At 40.9% G+C, this 19445-nt stretch overlaps 1 protein-coding gene across 3 annotated transcripts in view; it reads left to right on the forward strand.

Annotated features, from left to right (window-relative positions):
- Positions 1-19445, forward strand: part of PTPRD (protein tyrosine phosphatase receptor type D) — a 1062283-nt gene that overhangs the window by 991172 nt on the left and 51666 nt on the right. For all 3 annotated transcript variants that reach the window (XM_063129268.1, XM_063129265.1, XM_063129267.1), the window contains one exon: positions 11127-11302. In XM_063129268.1, coding sequence (XP_062985338.1) covers positions 11127-11302 — 176 coding nt within the window. The remainder of the gene's footprint in view (positions 1-11126; positions 11303-19445) is intronic.

Below are 19445 nucleotides of genomic sequence, written 5' to 3' on the forward strand. Positions count from 1 at the left end.
GCTAAGCTTTCTCACTCTCCAGCGTGATCTCCTCTGAGTCTCTCCAAAGCTGCCAGCTTCTTTACAAACACACAGTTTACTGACCTCATCAAGAGAAGGGAGAATGTGAATATAAAGGAAGAAAGACATGGACAGGGTGAGGGGAAAGGTTGAGTCATTGCCATCCATTACATCTGTCTTCTTGGGCCATCTTAGTGCGCATAGAGACACATCATCTGAATGTTAGCAAGTCTATCTACAATCTTTTTTTAGGTTTTTGTAGGTCAGCCCACAGCAAACACTCTACTTCCCTTAAAAATTCACAGGGTTTAGAAGATACCCCTAGAGGCCATCCAAATCAACCCCAAATCATCATTACAATACTTCTACTTGAACCATTCACCACCTAGTAACATAGAAGAGGAGCAGCATCAGATCAAAGGTCCATCTAGTCCAGCATTTTGTTCACACTGGCCAATCAGCTGCCTGTGGGAAACCCACAAGTAACACATGAGTGCAATAGCAGCCTCCTGTTCATGTTCCCCAGCAAGTGATGTTCATAGGCATACTGCTTCTGTTACTGGAGATAGCATGACTAGGAAACTCTGATAGCCTTATCCTCCATGAATTTGTCTAATCCTCTTTTAAAGCCATCAAAATTGGTGGCCATCTCTAAAACTTGTAGCCAATTCCATGGTGTACTCTGTGAAGTACTTCCTTTTATTTATCTTGAATCTCCCACAATCAGCTTCATGGGTTAACCCCAGGTTCTAGTATTACGAGAGAAGAAGAAAAACTCTCCCTATCTACTTTCTCCACGCCATAAGTTTGTCCTCCTGCGTCATGTCTCCCCTCACTCACTTTTTCTCTAAGCTAAACAGTCCCAGACGTTGTAACCTTTCCTCACAGGGGAGTTGCTCCAGCCCCTTTATCATTTTAGTTGCCCTTTTCCGCACTTTTTCTGCACTTTTTTTAGGTGCAGTGACCAGAACTGTACTCAGTATTCCAAATGTGGATTTGTATAAGGGCAGTTTCATATTGGCAGACCCTTCCTAATTGTGTGTAACATGGAATTTGCCTTTTTCACAGTTCCCACACACTGCTAAACACCACCACAACCTCAAGATCCCTTTCTTGGTTGTTTACCTCTAATTAAGATCCCATCAGGGTATATGTGAAGAGAGGATTTTTTGCCTCGGTCTGCATCACTTTATACTAAACTGCATTTGCCTTTTTAATACCGTTCTCCCAGTTTTGAGAGATTTTAGCCATATCAGAAATGCCATTCCTTTTGAGCAGCTGTGAGGGTACAAGTTAACAGGAAGGATCTAGAAAGCCATGAAAAAGGTTCTTCATGATTCACAATGTATCACATTTTATGTACCCACAGCAGCCGTGTGAGGTATGTTAGGCTGAATGTGGGACTGTACTAAAGCCACCCTGTAATCCGCATGGCTAAGCAGGGACTTGAACTCAGGCCTTCCTGTTTCCAAATACAACACTTACCCTTACTCCACGCCTTTTAAACATGCTTTTGAATCAGCCTTGGCTGACATTTAGTTTTGTTGACACACAATGGGCGTTGCTAGACGAGGCCTTAGCGCGCCTTGAGAGCCGGTTTCCCTGCTGTGCTTCCACATGACGCACAGGGGAATCCGGCCCCAGGCCGCACTGAAGCCTCCTCTAACGAGCCATAAGCGAAGTCGCTTATGGCGTGCCTTTTCTGCAGCTCCAGCCTGAGGCCGGAGCTGCAGAACGTCTAGCTACTTCCGTGGCTTTTTGCGGCTACTCGCTTACTCGCGAGTAGCCGCAAAACGCCGCGGACTGGCCACAGCGCTGAGCGCTGTGCCCATCGGCCTGGGGAGATCCCGGGAGGGAGAAGGAGGAGAGACGACACAGGACACACACACACACGGAGGGAGAAGGAGGAGAGACGACACAGAACACACACACACACGGAGGGAGAAGGAGAGACGACACACAGGACACGGAGGGAGAGAAAGATCAGGAAGGGATCAGGAGCGGATGGGGGGATTAACTAAAAAAAACGGCTTACCTTCTCCGGAGTCTTCGGGCCGCACGTGGCCCCTTTAAACTTAAAAAAAAAAAATGGTGGACGCTACAGGGATTCCTATGTCCCTGCGCGTCCCGCGTCTGGAAGCCCGGGCGGCGCGCGCTAACATCAGCGCGCCATCGCCCCGCCTCCCTGCCGGCTTATCCCGGCAGGTCTAGCAAGGCCCAATGATCCAGTCGCATCAGCACAGATCAGTTTTTGGCACTTGATTACAGTCTTTTGAAAAATAGCTAGATTTCTTGCACTTCCTTTTTTCATTAGAGCTTTTGCAAGATCCCCCCCTCCCCCCAAATCTATCTGAGTCTTGTTATGTTTCCAAGATACTGAAGTTTAAAACACTGGGTTATAATGTCATATTTAAGCTGAATGTCTTTCCCTAGCATTGAGAGTTTATTGTCAGCTTCTAAAGAAACAGTAAACATTCCAAATATGAAAATATATAGGCTGCCTTGCATTACATTCATTTCACAGCTGCATTTGTTTTTGGGTTACCATGGAAACTAGTGCTTTGATGTTCTTAGAGAATTTTTTCAAAGGAATGTAGCCAAATATGTTGGGCCCAGAGTGCATATTTCAGTACATTTATTTTTATACTTCCAAGGATTTTCTACTACTAAAAATAATAATAAAAAAATAGTCTTAGCATGTGCCAGCATTAGCTCTGGATGGGGTCCAATTTTATTCTGTGCCAGTGTCAAAAAGTCAGTGTGGTGTAGTGGCTAGAGTGTTGGATTGAGAGTCGGGAGATCCAGGTTCTATTCCCCACTTGGCCATGAAAGCTCACTGGGTGATGTTGGGCAAGTCACTGACTCTCAGCCCAGCCTACCTCACAGGGTTGTTGTGAGAATAAAATGGAGAGCATGATTATGTACGCCGCCTTGAGTTCCTTGGAGGAAAAAAGCTGGGATATAAATGAAATGGATAAGGTGATGGTCTGGCACCGGGGAGACCTGGGTTCAAACCCCTGCTCAACCATAAGGTTTGCTAGGTGATCTTGGATAAGCCATTAATCTGGATCCTTATCTCCCTCTCACAGATTGTCAGAAGAATATAAGGGGCTATCCTTATGTATGTTCCCCTGTGCTTGGAGGGAGACAGGATGTAGATGTGATAAAATTAAGTTTGTAATGTATGGAATAGGCCTGTGAGTCCCTTTCAAATTGACTTCCCACCATTATTTTAAACAAAATGTATTCAGTTTTTCGTGACAAAATTGCTTTAAACCTCATACCCTTTCTCTCCGATTCTGGTACTCTGTAATCTGCATGACTGAGCTGTGTATTTTCCCCAACTCTGTTCTTCAAGCTGTCCCACAGTTTATTGTTTAAAGGGTGTGTTAATAGGACAGTTTCCCCGATGAGTTTGTTTGTGTAAGTATGTGTTACCATGGTGGCTTTTAACTTTATTAATCTGTTTACCAATATGTATCTTGTTGCAAGCTAACCTTATCAAAAAGAACATTTTTATTTGCATCTACTTTAGCTCTCTTTGCCCCTTGGTTAAAAGACAAAAACGAACAAACCATTGTTTCCCACCAAGGGTAGTACATCTTCATCCTTTTTGTGCATTCATCTATTTTCTGAAGGTAATTGTTTACAAGTGCTATGGAGCTTAATCCCATTACTTCAAACTCTCTTTCAAAATATTCTTTAATTGCACATTTCTTAGAACAGCAGCCCCGAAACAAAGGTTTATGGTTTAATTTGTCTTAAATAGGGAGATCTTGCAGTACTTAGCCTTTGTCAAGACTTGAAACAATTTCATGATACGATTTCAGTCTGCAAATAAAAGTGTGAAGTCTAATTAAAGCTATTTAAGATGACAACTTTCTTCAGTGAATCAAAGGAAGAATGCTGAGGTCTGCATTACCAGACTCATTGTGTAGTTCTCTTTCATTTACCTTTGTACACACAAAACATTCAGTTTATTTTAGTGTATTTTTAGTAAAACTCATAAAAGCAGTCTAGTAGTAAATCAGCCACAACAGCAAGAGTTTCATACAACCATAATCCCTGGTATATCTAAGTTGTGCTAAGGAATTGTGTTGTTGCAGTGTTTTTCATGCTCCATGGAGTAACGGATGTACAAGAATTTCATCTCTGTATGTACATCATGGGAACATGACCCGTATGCAATCCTGAATGCCAGCATAAGTTTTTTGAGAAATGTTCGGAAATTTGCAAATTTATTATTTCAATTTTAAAAAGTGGATTTTTTTTTTTAAAAAAAAGTGCATTTTGAAATGCACATTAAAAACAATGCATTCTCATACTTTAGTCAATGGAGGTAAAGTGCACATTTTGGAAAAATGCACAGAGAAATGCACATTTCCCCATTTGAAATACACACTTTTCCTATTCAAATGAGCAAAAAACAAGTAAAAAACGAGGCAAAATGAGCTTCGAAGTGATTTTTGGAAAATTTAGGTGAACTTGAAAATTGATGGTTCTCCCATTGCTAAAAGCCAATGTGTGTGCGTGCATGCATATGTACGTTAAATTGTAAAATTTGAATCTGGAGGATGGAAGGAGGGGTGAAAAGTGAGTGTTACATACATAAATATTGATTCACCCAAAAATCCCTAAGGGGAAGAATTCCAGATTCCCTTGCAACAGCTGAATAGTGTGTGTGTGTGTGTTTATGCAGTAAGAGGACTGCTTGGACACAATGGCCTAATATTCTTTAGCTTTCATTCCATGATGAAGAGAAGAATGAGTTGATGTTTGAATGGTTCATAACAATGACATTCTGTTGTGTCACTAGAAGTTTATTCTTTAAATTAGTTCACAGCCAGATCTGAGACATGTTCATTGGCACACACTCTGCATAAGATACTGAGCCAAACCCAGGGCCCAGTTTCTCTAATGCTGTAAGTAGAGTCCCACTAGGTTCTCGTTAGTGTTAACTAGAGAACAAATTTGATCCATTGTCCCTTCTCTGACCCACACTTTGGCACACACACAAAAGGCTAAATACCCAAATTACTGACATCTCTGACTGTTATACCCAAATTTAAGTAATGATGGCAATTGCTGCTGTGCTTGTGGGTAAAGATGCCTTCAAGCTATGGAGCTAACAGAGCTTTGCAGAATTTCTTCAAACTGCCTGCACCATTTGATTGTTTTTATGCTATCAGATGTGACACATTATTGCCCAGGGTCGTCCTCCCTCCCCGCACCATCCCCAGCGTGAAGTGGGGACTCTGATAAGAGAAACAACTCTATAAAATGACATTGCATTTATATTTGTATTCAATTAGTCATCAACTCATTTTTCTTCTGTTTGTTAGGTATTACCTTTTTTTATTATTATTTAGCATTAAACATCATGTAGTGGACAATTAAAATGACAAGAGATGTGCCCAAAGGATATTGTGCCTGAGGTGGTTTTTCCCCACTTCAGAAGGGTGAATAATAAATGTAGCGGACTTGAGGTTTGGCTCAGAAGTATGGATGTGTGGTATGCTAGATTTCTTTTAAACATTTCCATGTTAGCACCTCTTCCCACCAACTCCCAAACTGAATTTAATAAATAGGGATGGGATAGGACTAATAGGTGCTAGAGCTAATGGCACGAAAAATAAATGGAACCAGAAACAATTTTCTGATCAGCAGCTATTACGCTAAAGCACCTTATTACCTTTTAAAGTAATAGCATTTCAAACACTCTTGACCACGTTCCTTGAGATATATTTTGGGCTCTGCATTTTTGGGGTTAACTGTATCTTTTTCATCAGTTCTCTTCCATCCCACCATCTTCCATGGAACCCAAGGCCAGTATGCATCGGGTTTTCAGGTGGTCTCCCATTCAGGCACAGAGTAGTCCCAGATCTGCTAAGAACCTTCAGCAAGGTTGCTTCATCATGTGCCTTCAGACTAGTGTGGTGTTATGATGTCTGCCTTGTTAATGTGCCATCTGTGCTAATCCTGCTAGGTTATTTGCACTAGCTGCATTCAGCCCAATCTCTGTAAGAGCATAATAATTGCTTGAATAAGGATCCAGCTAGTCTGTCTCCAACAGTGGCCAGCCATATGTGACTTACGGATGATACAAAATCCTCCATCTGTATGAACCATAAGCCTACCCATTTCCCCCAATATTTTCTAGTTTAATCCTAAGAATGTTGATTTGATACATGATTGTCATGATATTCAGCATGGGAAACTTCTATTGTCATTGTATTGAGAGGCTGTTAAGATCTTGGCTTTTTAATTTAGGTTCCTAACCATAAACTATGATTTCTTGAAATACCATCGGGAAAGGCCGTGGTTGATTTTTGGCCCACGCATTTCCCAGCCCTGATTAAAATAAAGGAATTAGCATCTTGGAAAAATACTTCTTCTGAATCTTATTTCATACACCAGTGAGCACTGGGTTCAAAGAATATTAGAGTAATCTTAGATGAAGCATTGGCTGTGTGTTCCCTTGCTGATAATGTTAAAACATCCATTCTCTTGGCTAGAAGCCTGCCTTCCCCCCCAAAATCTCTTTGCCACTTTATGCACAAAAAAAGGGCATGGGTGTAGGAGTTTTCTCTTTGTTTGCATTTGTTACACTTTGTTTTATTTTGGGGCCTTTTATTTTTGGAAGAATACATGCATCTCAGAACAATACCAGACATTTGTAAATGTAATTCTGATTTATGCAGAAAAAATGTTTCTTTTATACATGCCCAGTCCACATCTTTCAGTTGTAATACCCACTAGGTATAGATTTCTCTTGCTGGCCTCATTCTCGCTCTCATCTGTTTTGTGCAGAAATGGTTTATCATCTTTGATAAATGGAGGATGTGTGGCATTGTGCCCGGCTGGTTATTTTCTGAATCATTAACTCACATTTCCACATTCAGGAAATACATGAAAAGCTTCTCATCTGCCCAGAAAGTTTGCGAACCCCAAATTCTCTGCTTTATAATAAACTCTTTTTCTGAAAGGCTTAGCATAGAGTTTGCAAACTAGATCCCCTGAAGTAGAATAGCTACTGTGCCTTTCATATATGAGTAATTTGTAGCATAAGTAGTTATCAGTTTTTCCAGTTCTGTGGGCCTCAGCTCAAGCTCTGTGCAAGCATTTCCCATGCAGGGCTTTTCGGATTGCCAAGCAGGCATATTTATCTTTGATTTAACCTTTTAATAACAGCATGAGCAGTTTCTTCAGCATCAGGAGCTGCCTCTGGAATGTATGGCGCAGTGGCTTCAATACCACATGTTGGTCATGAACAAGGATGTACTTTCCTCGTGATTCCTTATGTTCAGCTTCTGGTGTGATATCAAAATGGCATTCCAGTATCCATAGCTAGCCTGCTTACAATCAGATGCTTAATTCCCTTCTGAAATCAACAGGACTTTAGCATGTATATTGTGTTTATGATTACAGCCTAAGTCAATTTTTAAAAAGGAGATTGCAGTTGCTGTCTTCTGAAAACTGAGGGCTGATTCACACAAGACATTCTCTCCCTATATGCCCAGCTATTCTTGGGCATATGCTGGTATGGACAACCGTAATGTGAGAACCAGGCAATCAAACATATGGTTAGTAGCAATTCCCATGATGCTGAGCAACACTTTTTTCAGCCACCATGATTGCACTGTCCACGCATTACTTTCCTCCATGCCAGTGAATACCTGGGCTGTTCAAGAGTGTGATCACAGGTATGAAATGTGTAGGTCAACTAGACCTCAGAACACCTTTTACAACTCCCTTCATTGCAGTTGTGAATGTTTTGTGCTGATGTTTATTTCTCAATACATAATTTTGTCACATTTGGAAATCATACTGCAGCTCTTCCAAATTGAAGCTGCTATCCTATAAACACTTTAAGGAGAGCACACATGCTTAGAATTGCACTGTTTTACCCATGCCTAGGGTTATCCAGAGCACCTGGTATTAGATTTAAATCATAATTGAGAGGGTTGGCCTCCCACTTTTATACTCTTGTACTTCTACTCAGCATCTAGCCAGATGTTACACATGTATTACCTGAAATACCACCTTTCCCTATAGACCTTATAGATCACTGTTGGTCAAGCCTCAACCATAGATAGTCAGCACAGAAAACAAGTTTTCTTTGTGGTGGTGATTACCTTTTGGAATGCTCTCCACACACCAACCCCATGTTGTGCAGAAAGTGCTGGCATTTATGTGCTTTCAGCACCTATTAAAAACATATCTTTTTCTCAGATGTTTCCCCAATCACTAAATTTTGGTGTGTTTTTTTTTCCTTTACTGCCTTAAATTTCAAGTGCTCTTGCTGTTTGATTTGTATTTATAGTGATTTTGGTTTGTTTGTTTGTTTTTGTTTATAAACTGCTTTGAGATGTTAGATGAGAAGAGGTCTATAAATATTTTAAAATAAAATATAGAAATTGTACTGCAGCCAACGTTCCCATGACTTCCCTAGGCTGTAGGTGCGTGCATTCTCTATAGCACAGGGAGTATAGACTGTGTAGAAAAAAGGAGGAGACAATCATTTAAGAAGTGGCCTTGAGAGAATGGTAAACCCAAGCACAGAAGTTCTTTTTATGTACCTTAGGTACTTGGGACCTTGTAGCAGCATTCCAACCCCAACACTTCTGAAAACTAGAGAGAGAGAGAGAGAGAGAGAGAGAGAGAGAGAGAGAGAGAGAGAATCTATGACCTGGAGCAAATAGTCATCACTTTTCTCCCAGCATTATAAGCTGTCCAATTTCTGGTTGCAGTTTGCTGCTGCTTATACAGATTTTTAAAAGTCTTTATGGTTGTTCAGGGTCACCAAGGATGAAACTGCAGGTCAAAGCAAACTTCATAAATAATCCATACAATTTAAAAAATCCTTTCCAAACTGTATTGAAATTTAAATAGGGTCACAATAGGTCAGTAGTCTCCTTCAAAGATAATTGAGTGGTAGAATGAAGAATTAGGCACATGGGAAAATAATATTTTTTTAGCAAAAGGAAAGTTCCCTTAATGAGATTATTCTATTATACTTTCAGATTTTCCATTTATTTTGAAGGGCTCGTTTGCTGAGCTGGCTGATGGCTAGGAGTGGACTAGCTGATGGCTAGGACAGCAACATAGCCCATCTTTGTGCAACTCACTAGTGAACCATGAACACAGAAGGAAATTAGTAGCTGGTCTACCCTTCTGGTTTATTCTTGAGCTATCAACTGTTAATTGTTGTAAACCGCCCAGAGAGCTTCAGCTGTGGGGTGGTATATAAATGTAAATAAATAAATAAATAAATAAACTGCTGTCCCTGGTGGCCATCAGGGTCTGAGATAGGGAATGCATTTTCATATAATCACGGAATAGTAGAGTTGGAAGGGGCCTATAAGGCCACTGAGTCCAACCCCTTGCTCAGTGCAGCATTCCCGACAGATGGCTGTCCAGCTGCCTCTTGAATGCCTCTAGTGGGGTGAGCCCACTACCTCCCTAGGTAACTGGTTCCATTGTCATACTGCTCTAACAGTCAGGAAGTTTTTCCTGATATCTAGTTATGCGACCCGCGAGCAGTCTATAAATTAATTTGAACTTACTGTTTTAAATTTGTATTTTAAATTTGTATTTTTGCATTGCTGCTGTTTTTATCTTGGTTGTGCTTTTATATTGTATTTTATATTATGGTTTTACACTGTTGTTTTATACCTGAATTGTCTTGATTTTGTAAACCGGCTATTGGGCGGTATAGAAATGCAATAAATAAATAAATAAATAATCCAGCCGGAATCTGGCTTCCTGTAACTTGAGCCCATTATACCATGTCCTGCACTCTGGGATGATCGAGAAGAGATTATGGCCCTCCTCTCTGTGCCAACCTTTCAAGTACTTGAAGAGTGCTGTCATGTCTCCCCCTCAGTATTCTCTTTTCCAGGCTAAACATGCCCAATTCTTTCAGTCTCTCCTCATAGGGCTTTTTTCCAGACCCTGATCATCCTCGTTGCCCTCCTCTGAACACTTCCCCCCCCCCAGCTTGTCTGCCTCCTTCTTGCAGTGTGGTGCTCAGAACTGGACTCAAGATGAGGACTCAATACTCAAGATGAGGCCTAACCAGGGCCGAATAGGGGGGAACCAGTACCTCGTGTGATTCGAAAGCTTTCCTTCTATTAATGCATCCCACATAGCATTTGCTTTTTTTGCAGCCACATCACACTGTTGTAATTCGGCCCTCAGAAGATTTCCATCTGGCCAGAAAAACCTCCTTTGCTTCCTTTAGAGGGTGGGGCTTGGCCTTCAAGCCCTACCCCATGGAGGAATCCCTGCAGTCAACACCAATCTTGAAAATAACAGCCGGGATTCCCCTGTGCACAACTTGGGTGAATGATGCACAGGAAAATCCCAACAGTAATGACTCATCACAGGTCAGAGATAACAATGGGATATGGGCAGCAGAGTGACTATGACAGCGCTGGGAGGAGCTGCTCCTCCCATCACCAGTAGAGTCTATTTGCGCATGGCGATGGTGTTTCCTACACTGCACATTCCTCCATTGTGTAGGATGCAACAGACAAAGCATTCCTGGCTCAGGTGTTGACTGGAGTGCTCGAGCCATCATCTCAGTCATGGCAGCCTTGCTCACACTGCGCTTTCCCCCATTGGTTAAGTGATAATTTGATTTTGTAAAAAAGTTGATTGGAAACATAGCTTAAGCTAGCATGCTTTATTCAAAGCCAGATTTTGACCTGGTTCACACATAACAACAAGCCATGGATTGTCGTGCATGACTGGGAGAGAGCGAACAAGTAGCCTCCTGTGCACCCACTACTTCCGCTTTTACACCACAACCGGCTCCTTCATACGTTGTAGACCATGACATTTCAGACCAGACCAGTAGCTTGTTTAGGAGTTAAACAGATTTAATGCAAAGGTAGTTATTATTTCTTTAAATCTTCATAATCACAGATTACATACCACACTCCTAGAGTAACAAGGCCAGGTAAAAGTTCCACACTAAATGCAAAGAATTAACCATCTTAAGATGCTAATAAAAAATAAAAAATTGGGAAGTACTGAAATCTCATGTTATTTTGCTTCTGGATCTGAAAACGAAGATTAAGTAATATGAACTCTTAAGGATGTGTCCTCCTCTTGCTTTCTAGGCATACCGGGTAGTGATTACATAAATGCTAACTATATAGACGGTTACAGAAAGCAGAATGCCTATATAGCCACCCAAGGATCTCTCCCTGAAACATTTGGAGATTTCTGGAGAATGATGTGGGAGCAAAGAGGCGCAACGGTCGTCATGATGACTAAACTGGAAGAAAGGTCCAGGGTAAGGCACCTTTGTATTTGTTTGTTTTCAACGCATAATCTTTTTCCAATCTTCTCTACGATAGTATATAGAAACCATCCAGCACAAGTCCTATTCATTTCACTGGCTTTGGAAAGGTATTAAGTACATTAAAAGGTCTTGGAGCTTTGTCTGCAGGCTATTGATCTAGCTTAGGTACAGTGCAGTAAAAGTGATCTTTATGCATGCTGCATTTTAATTTTCTTTCTTTCTTTTTTGCTTTAGAGTCCTAGGGCTGATTCACACAACCTGTTCATGTGATAACGCTCCTCAGTTTTCCTAGTAATGAACTACAACTTTCATTGGCATTGCATGTGTGATACTGTTATCATGTTTCTAGTAGCACCTATCAGTCTATCACATTGTCTTATTATCTAACACAGGGAGGCACACTGGGATCTGATATAAAAAGACAACCTGTTGATAGTGGATCCGGCTTGATGACTTAACACAATCGCTTGATATCTGCAATCGGAAAACTGTTAAATGCTGCTATCTATTACACCGATAGCATTAACCAAATGCATCCTGAAGTACTTTGCTATTCTAATTTTCAAATGACTTGCCTCTTACTTAAAATTTTATGGCGGTCCATTTGTCAATCTACCAACACCCATAGTCAGGACATTAGTTATTGCTTGCATGCATATTCCACCCATATTAATATTGCTACTTTCAAATGTTTGGTAATGGTGACTCCAGTATAGCAGAAATTTTCATCAGCTTACTCTACTTTATCTTGGCACAGCAGGCCTTAGCTGCATTCAGTGTAGAAAGTTGTTTTGAGTTGGGAAATGAAATTCTGCCTTTTTTCCTCTCATTATCTTCTTCTAATAATAAAGTTGACTTCTCAATAGTATCAATGCTACCACCCACTGTGAGGGGAACAAACAGTTCTTTGCAGAAGACTTTGGTACTTAAATGTTCACAGTTTATCATAACACTGCAGACCACTACTGGACCATTCACAGAAACATTTGCTCAATCCACTTATTAATTGCTTTTTGCATTTCCCAGTTAACTCCAGGGTGCTCAATTGTTCCTTCCAAAGTGCTGGTCAGAATAACAATGCCCTTAGCACAAAGTTTTGCTCTGGCAGCACAGGCTGTGAGTCCTGGAGTCTACTTGGCATTAGGGATGTTCAACAATTTCATTTTGCTTTGTTTTTGACTCAAATTTTACTCAAGCATGAATGCAAGCATATTTTTTTCAAGGAAAGCTTAGATGTTCCCGAACTTGTGTTTGCATTTGAAAAACGTGCATTTTACAAAAAATAATATGTGTTTTCATGCTTTTGCTTATGAAGTGGGCAGAACACATTTGGGTGCTCGGTTTCCAAAAAAGTGTTCTGAAATGTGCTTTTTTCCCATTGTAATGAAAAGGAAAAAAAATTGTAATCAGGAATAGCAATGAGACAGGCAAAAGGTTCAAGGTGGAGCTCAGAGAGTTTCGATGAACTGAAGCCTTGCTGATTCCTTCATTCCTAGTTGGTCTATATATCATAAATTGGAACCTTAAGGAGGGTTTTTCAGTGGTTTGTAAAGAACAGGAATTCCATCCACTCTATCTGATATATTTAAACCATACTGGTGTCACTGGGAGCAGTTCCATGCACTTGAAAGAATGCTATGCCTACTTCTTGCTTTCTCTTTTTCAATTTGTGGCCCAGCAAGTTGAACGCAGCCCACCAGCCATCTGCAGTGGCCAACTAGGGCCTCGCTAAATCTTTGTTTTTTCCTCCATGACTTGAACGGCAAGACCAAGTCTGCAAGCTGTGAGAAATGGCTGAAGAGCTGCATTCAGTCTGTTCAGCATACATTCTGATAGGCAGCAATTTTTGGTGGATGAATTGCAGGACTCCCATAAGCTTCTACATAGTATATGCGAGCATCCCATTGCTCACCTTGAAAGGGGTCGAGAGTTTGCCTGCATGTCAAGGGTGCTCAAAAGGGCCTGCTGCCGCCAGTACTTCTTCCCCCTTACCCTGCTGAAGGCAAAGAAGCTTGCCTTGGGCCAAGGAAGGCGGAAGCCATGGAATCAGCTCTCAGAGCAGCGTTGTTGTTGTTCCCCTGAGACACCTGTATGTCTTCACTCTTTGCATTTAGGAGTGCAGTTAAAACTTTTCTTCTTTTTAATCACTCTTTGGAGTCCTCCTTAGACTGTTTGCCTGCTGAGGTTTTTTTCCCCATTTGCTGTTGCTTGTTGATATTGCTTTGCTGTTTTTCATGTCTGCCACTCTGATCTCCTTCGGTACAAAGAGCAGGATATAAATGACTTGAGGCTGAGCACAGCCCACCAGACATATCTCGTGATCCACCAGGGTTTCGACGGACCTCCTGTTCTTCTTCCCTGACTAGGCATGCAGAAATTAGGGGAGGTTTATCAGACACATCTGGTGTGCTGTGTTCAGCATCCTGAGTTCAGATTGTGCAGGCCTGATGACAGGAAGATGCTGTACAATCCCCACACTTTAAATTTTTGTTTAATAGTACAAACAAAGTAGCCCAAATGAGATGGGGGGAAATCCCCTCTTTAAATACAACTGACATTCTAGCAGTGCTATTATTCATTGGGTTTTGTATCCTGCCCTGCTTTGGAGACAGAGAGCAAGAAGCTTTCTTCCCCTGTACTGGCAGACTCGATAATTATTTTATCTTGAAGGCAAAAGCATTCTGCCGTGGGACTTCATCTTCTTTACATCTTCCATCGCGTTTCTGTTTACTTGCTTTCCCATTGCTCAGTCCTGCAGTTTTGCTTCTGCGTTTCTAACCTGTGCTGCCCAGATAAAGGGATTTGGGGTGGCGGCGGGGAGGGTGGTGGCGGTGAGAAGCATCAGCAGAAACAAACTTAGTTGGTTCATTAGCATGTGTTAGATGTCTGACTAACCCCAGCTTTGAGAACTTACATATTCAACAGCTGAGTACATTGAATGAAGATGTTACAGTGAATTAGTTATTCATTTGTTTGCCTATGGGGAGGCCGCAGGGCAAGAGGAGCTCTTTCATTTATAACCCTTCACACTTTATTGTTTTCCCTTTAAATGCCATCTCCCAAATCTCACCTGACCTAATCCAGACCTCAGAGAGAAAACCAGTCCATTACTTCGCTATCACACACATAATTTATATCAAAAAGGATTATACACTCTGCAGTGCATGGCAGAATATTGATAACATATTTATTACATGCATGAGTTTCGTTTGTATGAAATGAAAAGAAAATATTAAGGGGTGGAAACTAGAGATTAGAAAACGCAGCTGACAGTTACAGGGCAGGAATACATAAAGCGATTTGGAGCATGAATATTCCTATGCTTGTGACTTGTGGTAGGATTCTTCTCTACAAAATTTCCATGTGTAGTGTTACATCCTGCTTTGGTTCATTTCTTTCAACTTGGATACCCGTTGTGGTCTCAGATTGTTCCCATGTTGCATTATTTAACCAATCAAAAATTTAAATTGCTCTGGGCAACTGGCTGAGGGTGGAGGCAGTTTGGAACAAAGCTAAGAAGTTATTCTGTAAAAATACCATTTCTGTTATCTACTACAATGCAATGCTTGAGAAAGAGACATTGTGGCTTATAAACTGGTAAATTACTGGCTACAGCTTGTTGCAACAGAGTTGCTCCGCTCTACTAAGGGGTCTGTGGGTTCATAACAGGGGGGTTCATTAATACTGTTTCTCTATCACAGTCATTAACACCATTTGCCCTACATCAATAATACTTTCCCTTAAAGCTAGACACCCTGATCCAGTTAGGGGCTAGACATCCATAGGAGCAGACTTCAAGAGGCTGGAGAGGGTATTGCATATGCAATTCTCCAAGGCGCACCAGCAGTCAGGGCTGTGGAGGGCATATACTTGTCACTGATCTGTTACTTACGACGGGAAGTAGGAAGCTGGACTCATTCCCTTTCCCTCCCTGCTTCCCATTTCTCAACAAACAGCTGATTGGTAGGGTTCTAACATCTTTTATTCAGCTATGTGTGCACAGTCTTCTGGCTGCTCACATGCACTGTCGGATCAAAACCAAAATTGTTTTGCAAATTGGAACCAAATATCAATTTACCGAGATATTCTCCAGTAATGCAGACTAGTTTTAAGCTCCTCCATGCATAGTTTTAGAACTTGGGAAGTATCCAGCAGTGTCATTCCACAAACTCAAATAGTGCTATTGGAGCTCCACCGAACCTTTCACTGGTGCAAGCCCTTCCACATTCTACAAATGGAGTGTGTGCTAGGAGAGCACATGGTCCACTTTTCTGAAAGTGGTTGTGCAACCACTTTGCACAACTGGTTATGAAAGCAGAACTTTAGTTAGATTTTCCCCTTGTGCATAATTCAGAGCCTAGTTTCCCCTAGATTCGTGCAAGGTCAGGAATGACACCATTGAATACTGCCCCTCCGTCTATATGCCATTGATACATTCCATAGTACATCACAGCAGAAAAAAAGACATTGGCTTGGTTCTAGGGCCAGCCACAGGTTTTTGTCACCCATCAGTCATCAAGCTGCCCATGGGACCCTTTCCTGCCCCTTCATCAAGGCTTTGCTAGACAGATACTCTCTTTAGCCCCATTAGTGCCTGTGATGCAACAAGAACACAAAGGAGGTGTGCTCTACTCCTTCCAGCGCTCCCCCCACTAGGAAATGGAAGATGAGTAACTACCCTGCAGTATTAATGGTATCCCATTTCCTGATGGTATAGGTGCCTCATAGCAGCAGAGCACAACTCGGTCTTGCTCTTCTTTTACCCCTGTCAATGCTGGCAGAGAAAGACTCTTCAGATATCACAGTACAAAAAATCAAACAAACCCTATTGGGTTGGATCCAGATTTAGTCATACTTAGAGTAGACCCATTGAAATCAGTGGGACTTAAATAAGTCATGACTAGCTTAGGCCCTATTGCTCTCTAAGGGCCTGCTCTAAGTGTGATTGAATCTGGATCCAACCCTTAAACTATAGACCAAAATCTAGGCTATATTCTAGCCAAGCAGAAGATGTTTTGTTACATTTTTTTTCTAACCGGATACCCCTATCCCCCAGCCATGCAAACTGTTTTGAAAGTACTATATATTTCAAAAGTTGTTGCCATGTGGCATCAGCGCTTGCTGTTCGAGAAAAAACAAGTATAAGCTTTCTTGTGCTGTAGAACTAGTTTCATAGTTCTTCAGAAACTAGCTGTAATATAAAACCTCACTTGAGTTTAGTGTGGCAGGTTATTGTGCTCAACTGTAACTAGGACAAATCTGGTTTTCATTTCAAACCACAGTGCAAGTGTCTCACACAACTGGTTAATGTGGCCTGTTGATTCAAGGTGCAGTCACTATCAGTTGACTGTTCTGATGACCACTACGGATGTATGCACAGTAGAATTTAAAGATAAATAAATAAAACTGAACTCCACTCTTAAGCATTTACAAGACCACTTTGCCACATCAAAGCAGTCAACACACAATGTTCTTTCTTCCCACTTTTCTTCTCATTGATGGAGATAAGGAGAAATAAATTGAAGGTCCCAAATATTGGGTAGTTTATACTATTGAAGCTACATATCATGCATGCATCTAGGAGGTTACAATATTGAAAAATAGCATGAAAAGAAATTAATCATGTAACTCTGAAGGCAACTATGATTTGATCTGCATTTTAGATCCACCCCACCCCAAATTATTACTTTTTCCCTTCACTGATATTGCTTTCCTCTTATTTGTGTAAATACCTCTCTTTGCTTATGGCTTTGGCCAGAATCAAAGAATGCTTTGATAAACTGAAATTCTATAATAAGCATGATTTGCAGCAATTTACTCTGTATCGTAACAGATTGAGCAGTACATTACATTCATGTTCCTACATTTGCAAGCCTCCTAAATCAAGTCCATGTGTGGAAGCAGGTTTCTGCCCAATCTAGAGGCAATGAGGCAAGTTGATCAGTTTACATAGTGGATGAATGGCATTCCACAGAGCAACAGAATTCTTGCTGTGGAGCCCATTTGGCAGTTAGGGCATTGCAAATGTTTTTAACCTCGCAACTAACTTGTCCTGCCGTTCCATTGAAAAATGCTGTAGGTTAATTTTCTACTCAATTTCTGTATTGATAGTATGATCTAGCGGTTAATTAATAAGCATGCACTGAAAAGTCTATCAAGTTGAATTTTCAAAATAAATGCCATGCTAAATGCCAAATACATCAGCAGAAATTAAAACTGCATGGGGGGAAATCAGTATTTCATCCTTATAAGATCAGCAGGACTGCTGAAGCAGGTTCACAGTTTGAAAATACACTCAAGCATTTCTTAAAAAGAAAGAAGTGTGGCTCAGTCTCCATATTGCTAGGAGTCTCTCCAAGGTGCTGAAGAAAAGAAGCCAAATAAAATCTCACTTATCATACTCCCCCGGGAGGTTTTTTTTTTAAAAGTGAGACTAGATTTTTCTACCAGAAAATTGCCTCTCTACCCTTGAATGTCAGGAATTGTGTTCATCAGTTTTGTGGGTTTTTGTTTTTTTTTACATATGGAAATTTGCCTCATTCAGTAACATTGATGCAAGGCAGGACCATCTTTTTGGCATCTGTGGCTTGCTGGAGTGTGAAGGTTCATGAATATTCTTTGGTAATATATGTAGATTTTGAAAGTTGGGTTTAAAATCGTGTCAGCCTTCATTCAGTGTTCACTAACCATAAGCTTTCACTTCAGCAAGTGGTCACATTTCCATGGAAAAGCATGGAGCCCAGTGGTGACTCCGTATAAGGGCCAAACTAAACATTCCTTTTAAAACACATAGTGGAGATATGCATGCTACTTTCATTTACTCTCCTGCAAGCATGTGTGGCCCAGATTCAGATCAGGACTGTGGTATGGCAGGAGAGGAGGCTTTAAGCTCCCTCCACTGTTTTCATTATGAAATTCCACACACACACACACACACACACACCCAAACACACATATACCTGTGGTTTTGTTGTTTTTGATTTTTGTTTTTGTTGTTTTAACACACACAAACACACACCTCCACACAGCTGGATGGAATTTCATGGTGAAAATCAGGGGAAAGCTTAAAGCATTCTCTCCTGAAGAGTCAAGGTCCCAATCTGAATTGAGGTCACCCACACTTGCAGGAGAGTAGATAAAAGTACTGCACATAGCTCCACTGTGCATGTTAAAAGGAACATGTAGTTTGATCCTAAGACAGTGGGGCTGTTCACACAACACTCAGTGGTTGAATATAGTTTTTTTTGTTAAACTGTGGGTTGTTTGTTGCACTGTGGGTTAGCATGTTGTCTGAACCCAGGACATTTTCGGCAGGTTGGCCGGTTAATCACCCTGAACAACTGAACAACAAACCATGGGTTCTCTTATCCTCAAAAAAGCCACACTGCATGGTTAACAAGCCACCCTATGGAAAATGTGCAGACAACCCACTAACCCATGATTCAATGAATCCACAGTTCAGCAGCAACCCACACTCAATAACTGTGTTTTGGTTAGTGTATTGTATGAACCCAGTCAGGGTCATTTATGCATTTGATAGCATAGAGGAGTCCTCTATTGTGACTGGTATAACAAGATAATTATGAAACTTCGCCTTATTGGCATTCATTGTTTCGAAACTTGGTCTAGTAGCACCTGATGTGGCTGCTTTGTTCAAATACTTAAACTTTTATTCTAAAGTAATAGCATGTTGATAGTTCTTATAGCTGAATTTCTGAAGGTGTTGTTAAACTGTGTTGCTGCTGGATTATTCACACAATTGTCTTCTGGAGTGATGGCATAAAAATCTTCCCACCAAAGACAGACAACCACAGCACTTTGTCATCTCATCAAAAGTGTGTTATATAAAGCTCTTTCAGCATTCATATTTCTCCCACCAGCAACCTGCTACTGTAAGCCACTCAAAACAAGAAAGCTGCTCAATTCATGATCCCTTTTATACAGGAATATTTTGTTACTGGGTTTCCTTCCTCATTTTGTGAACCAATTCAGACTTTTCCAGGATCAGATTACGGAGTAGATTTCTTTGAAGCTTATTTAAAAAAACTTGATTGCAGAACTATTTGCATAATCAATAATGCTAAAATAGATATACATAAATTGTAATTCAGTGATTCCATCACATAATCTAACA

Source organism: Elgaria multicarinata, chromosome 6, assembly GCF_023053635.1.
Source record: "Elgaria multicarinata webbii isolate HBS135686 ecotype San Diego chromosome 6, rElgMul1.1.pri, whole genome shotgun sequence".
NCBI lineage: Eukaryota > Metazoa > Chordata > Lepidosauria > Squamata > Anguidae > Elgaria > Elgaria multicarinata.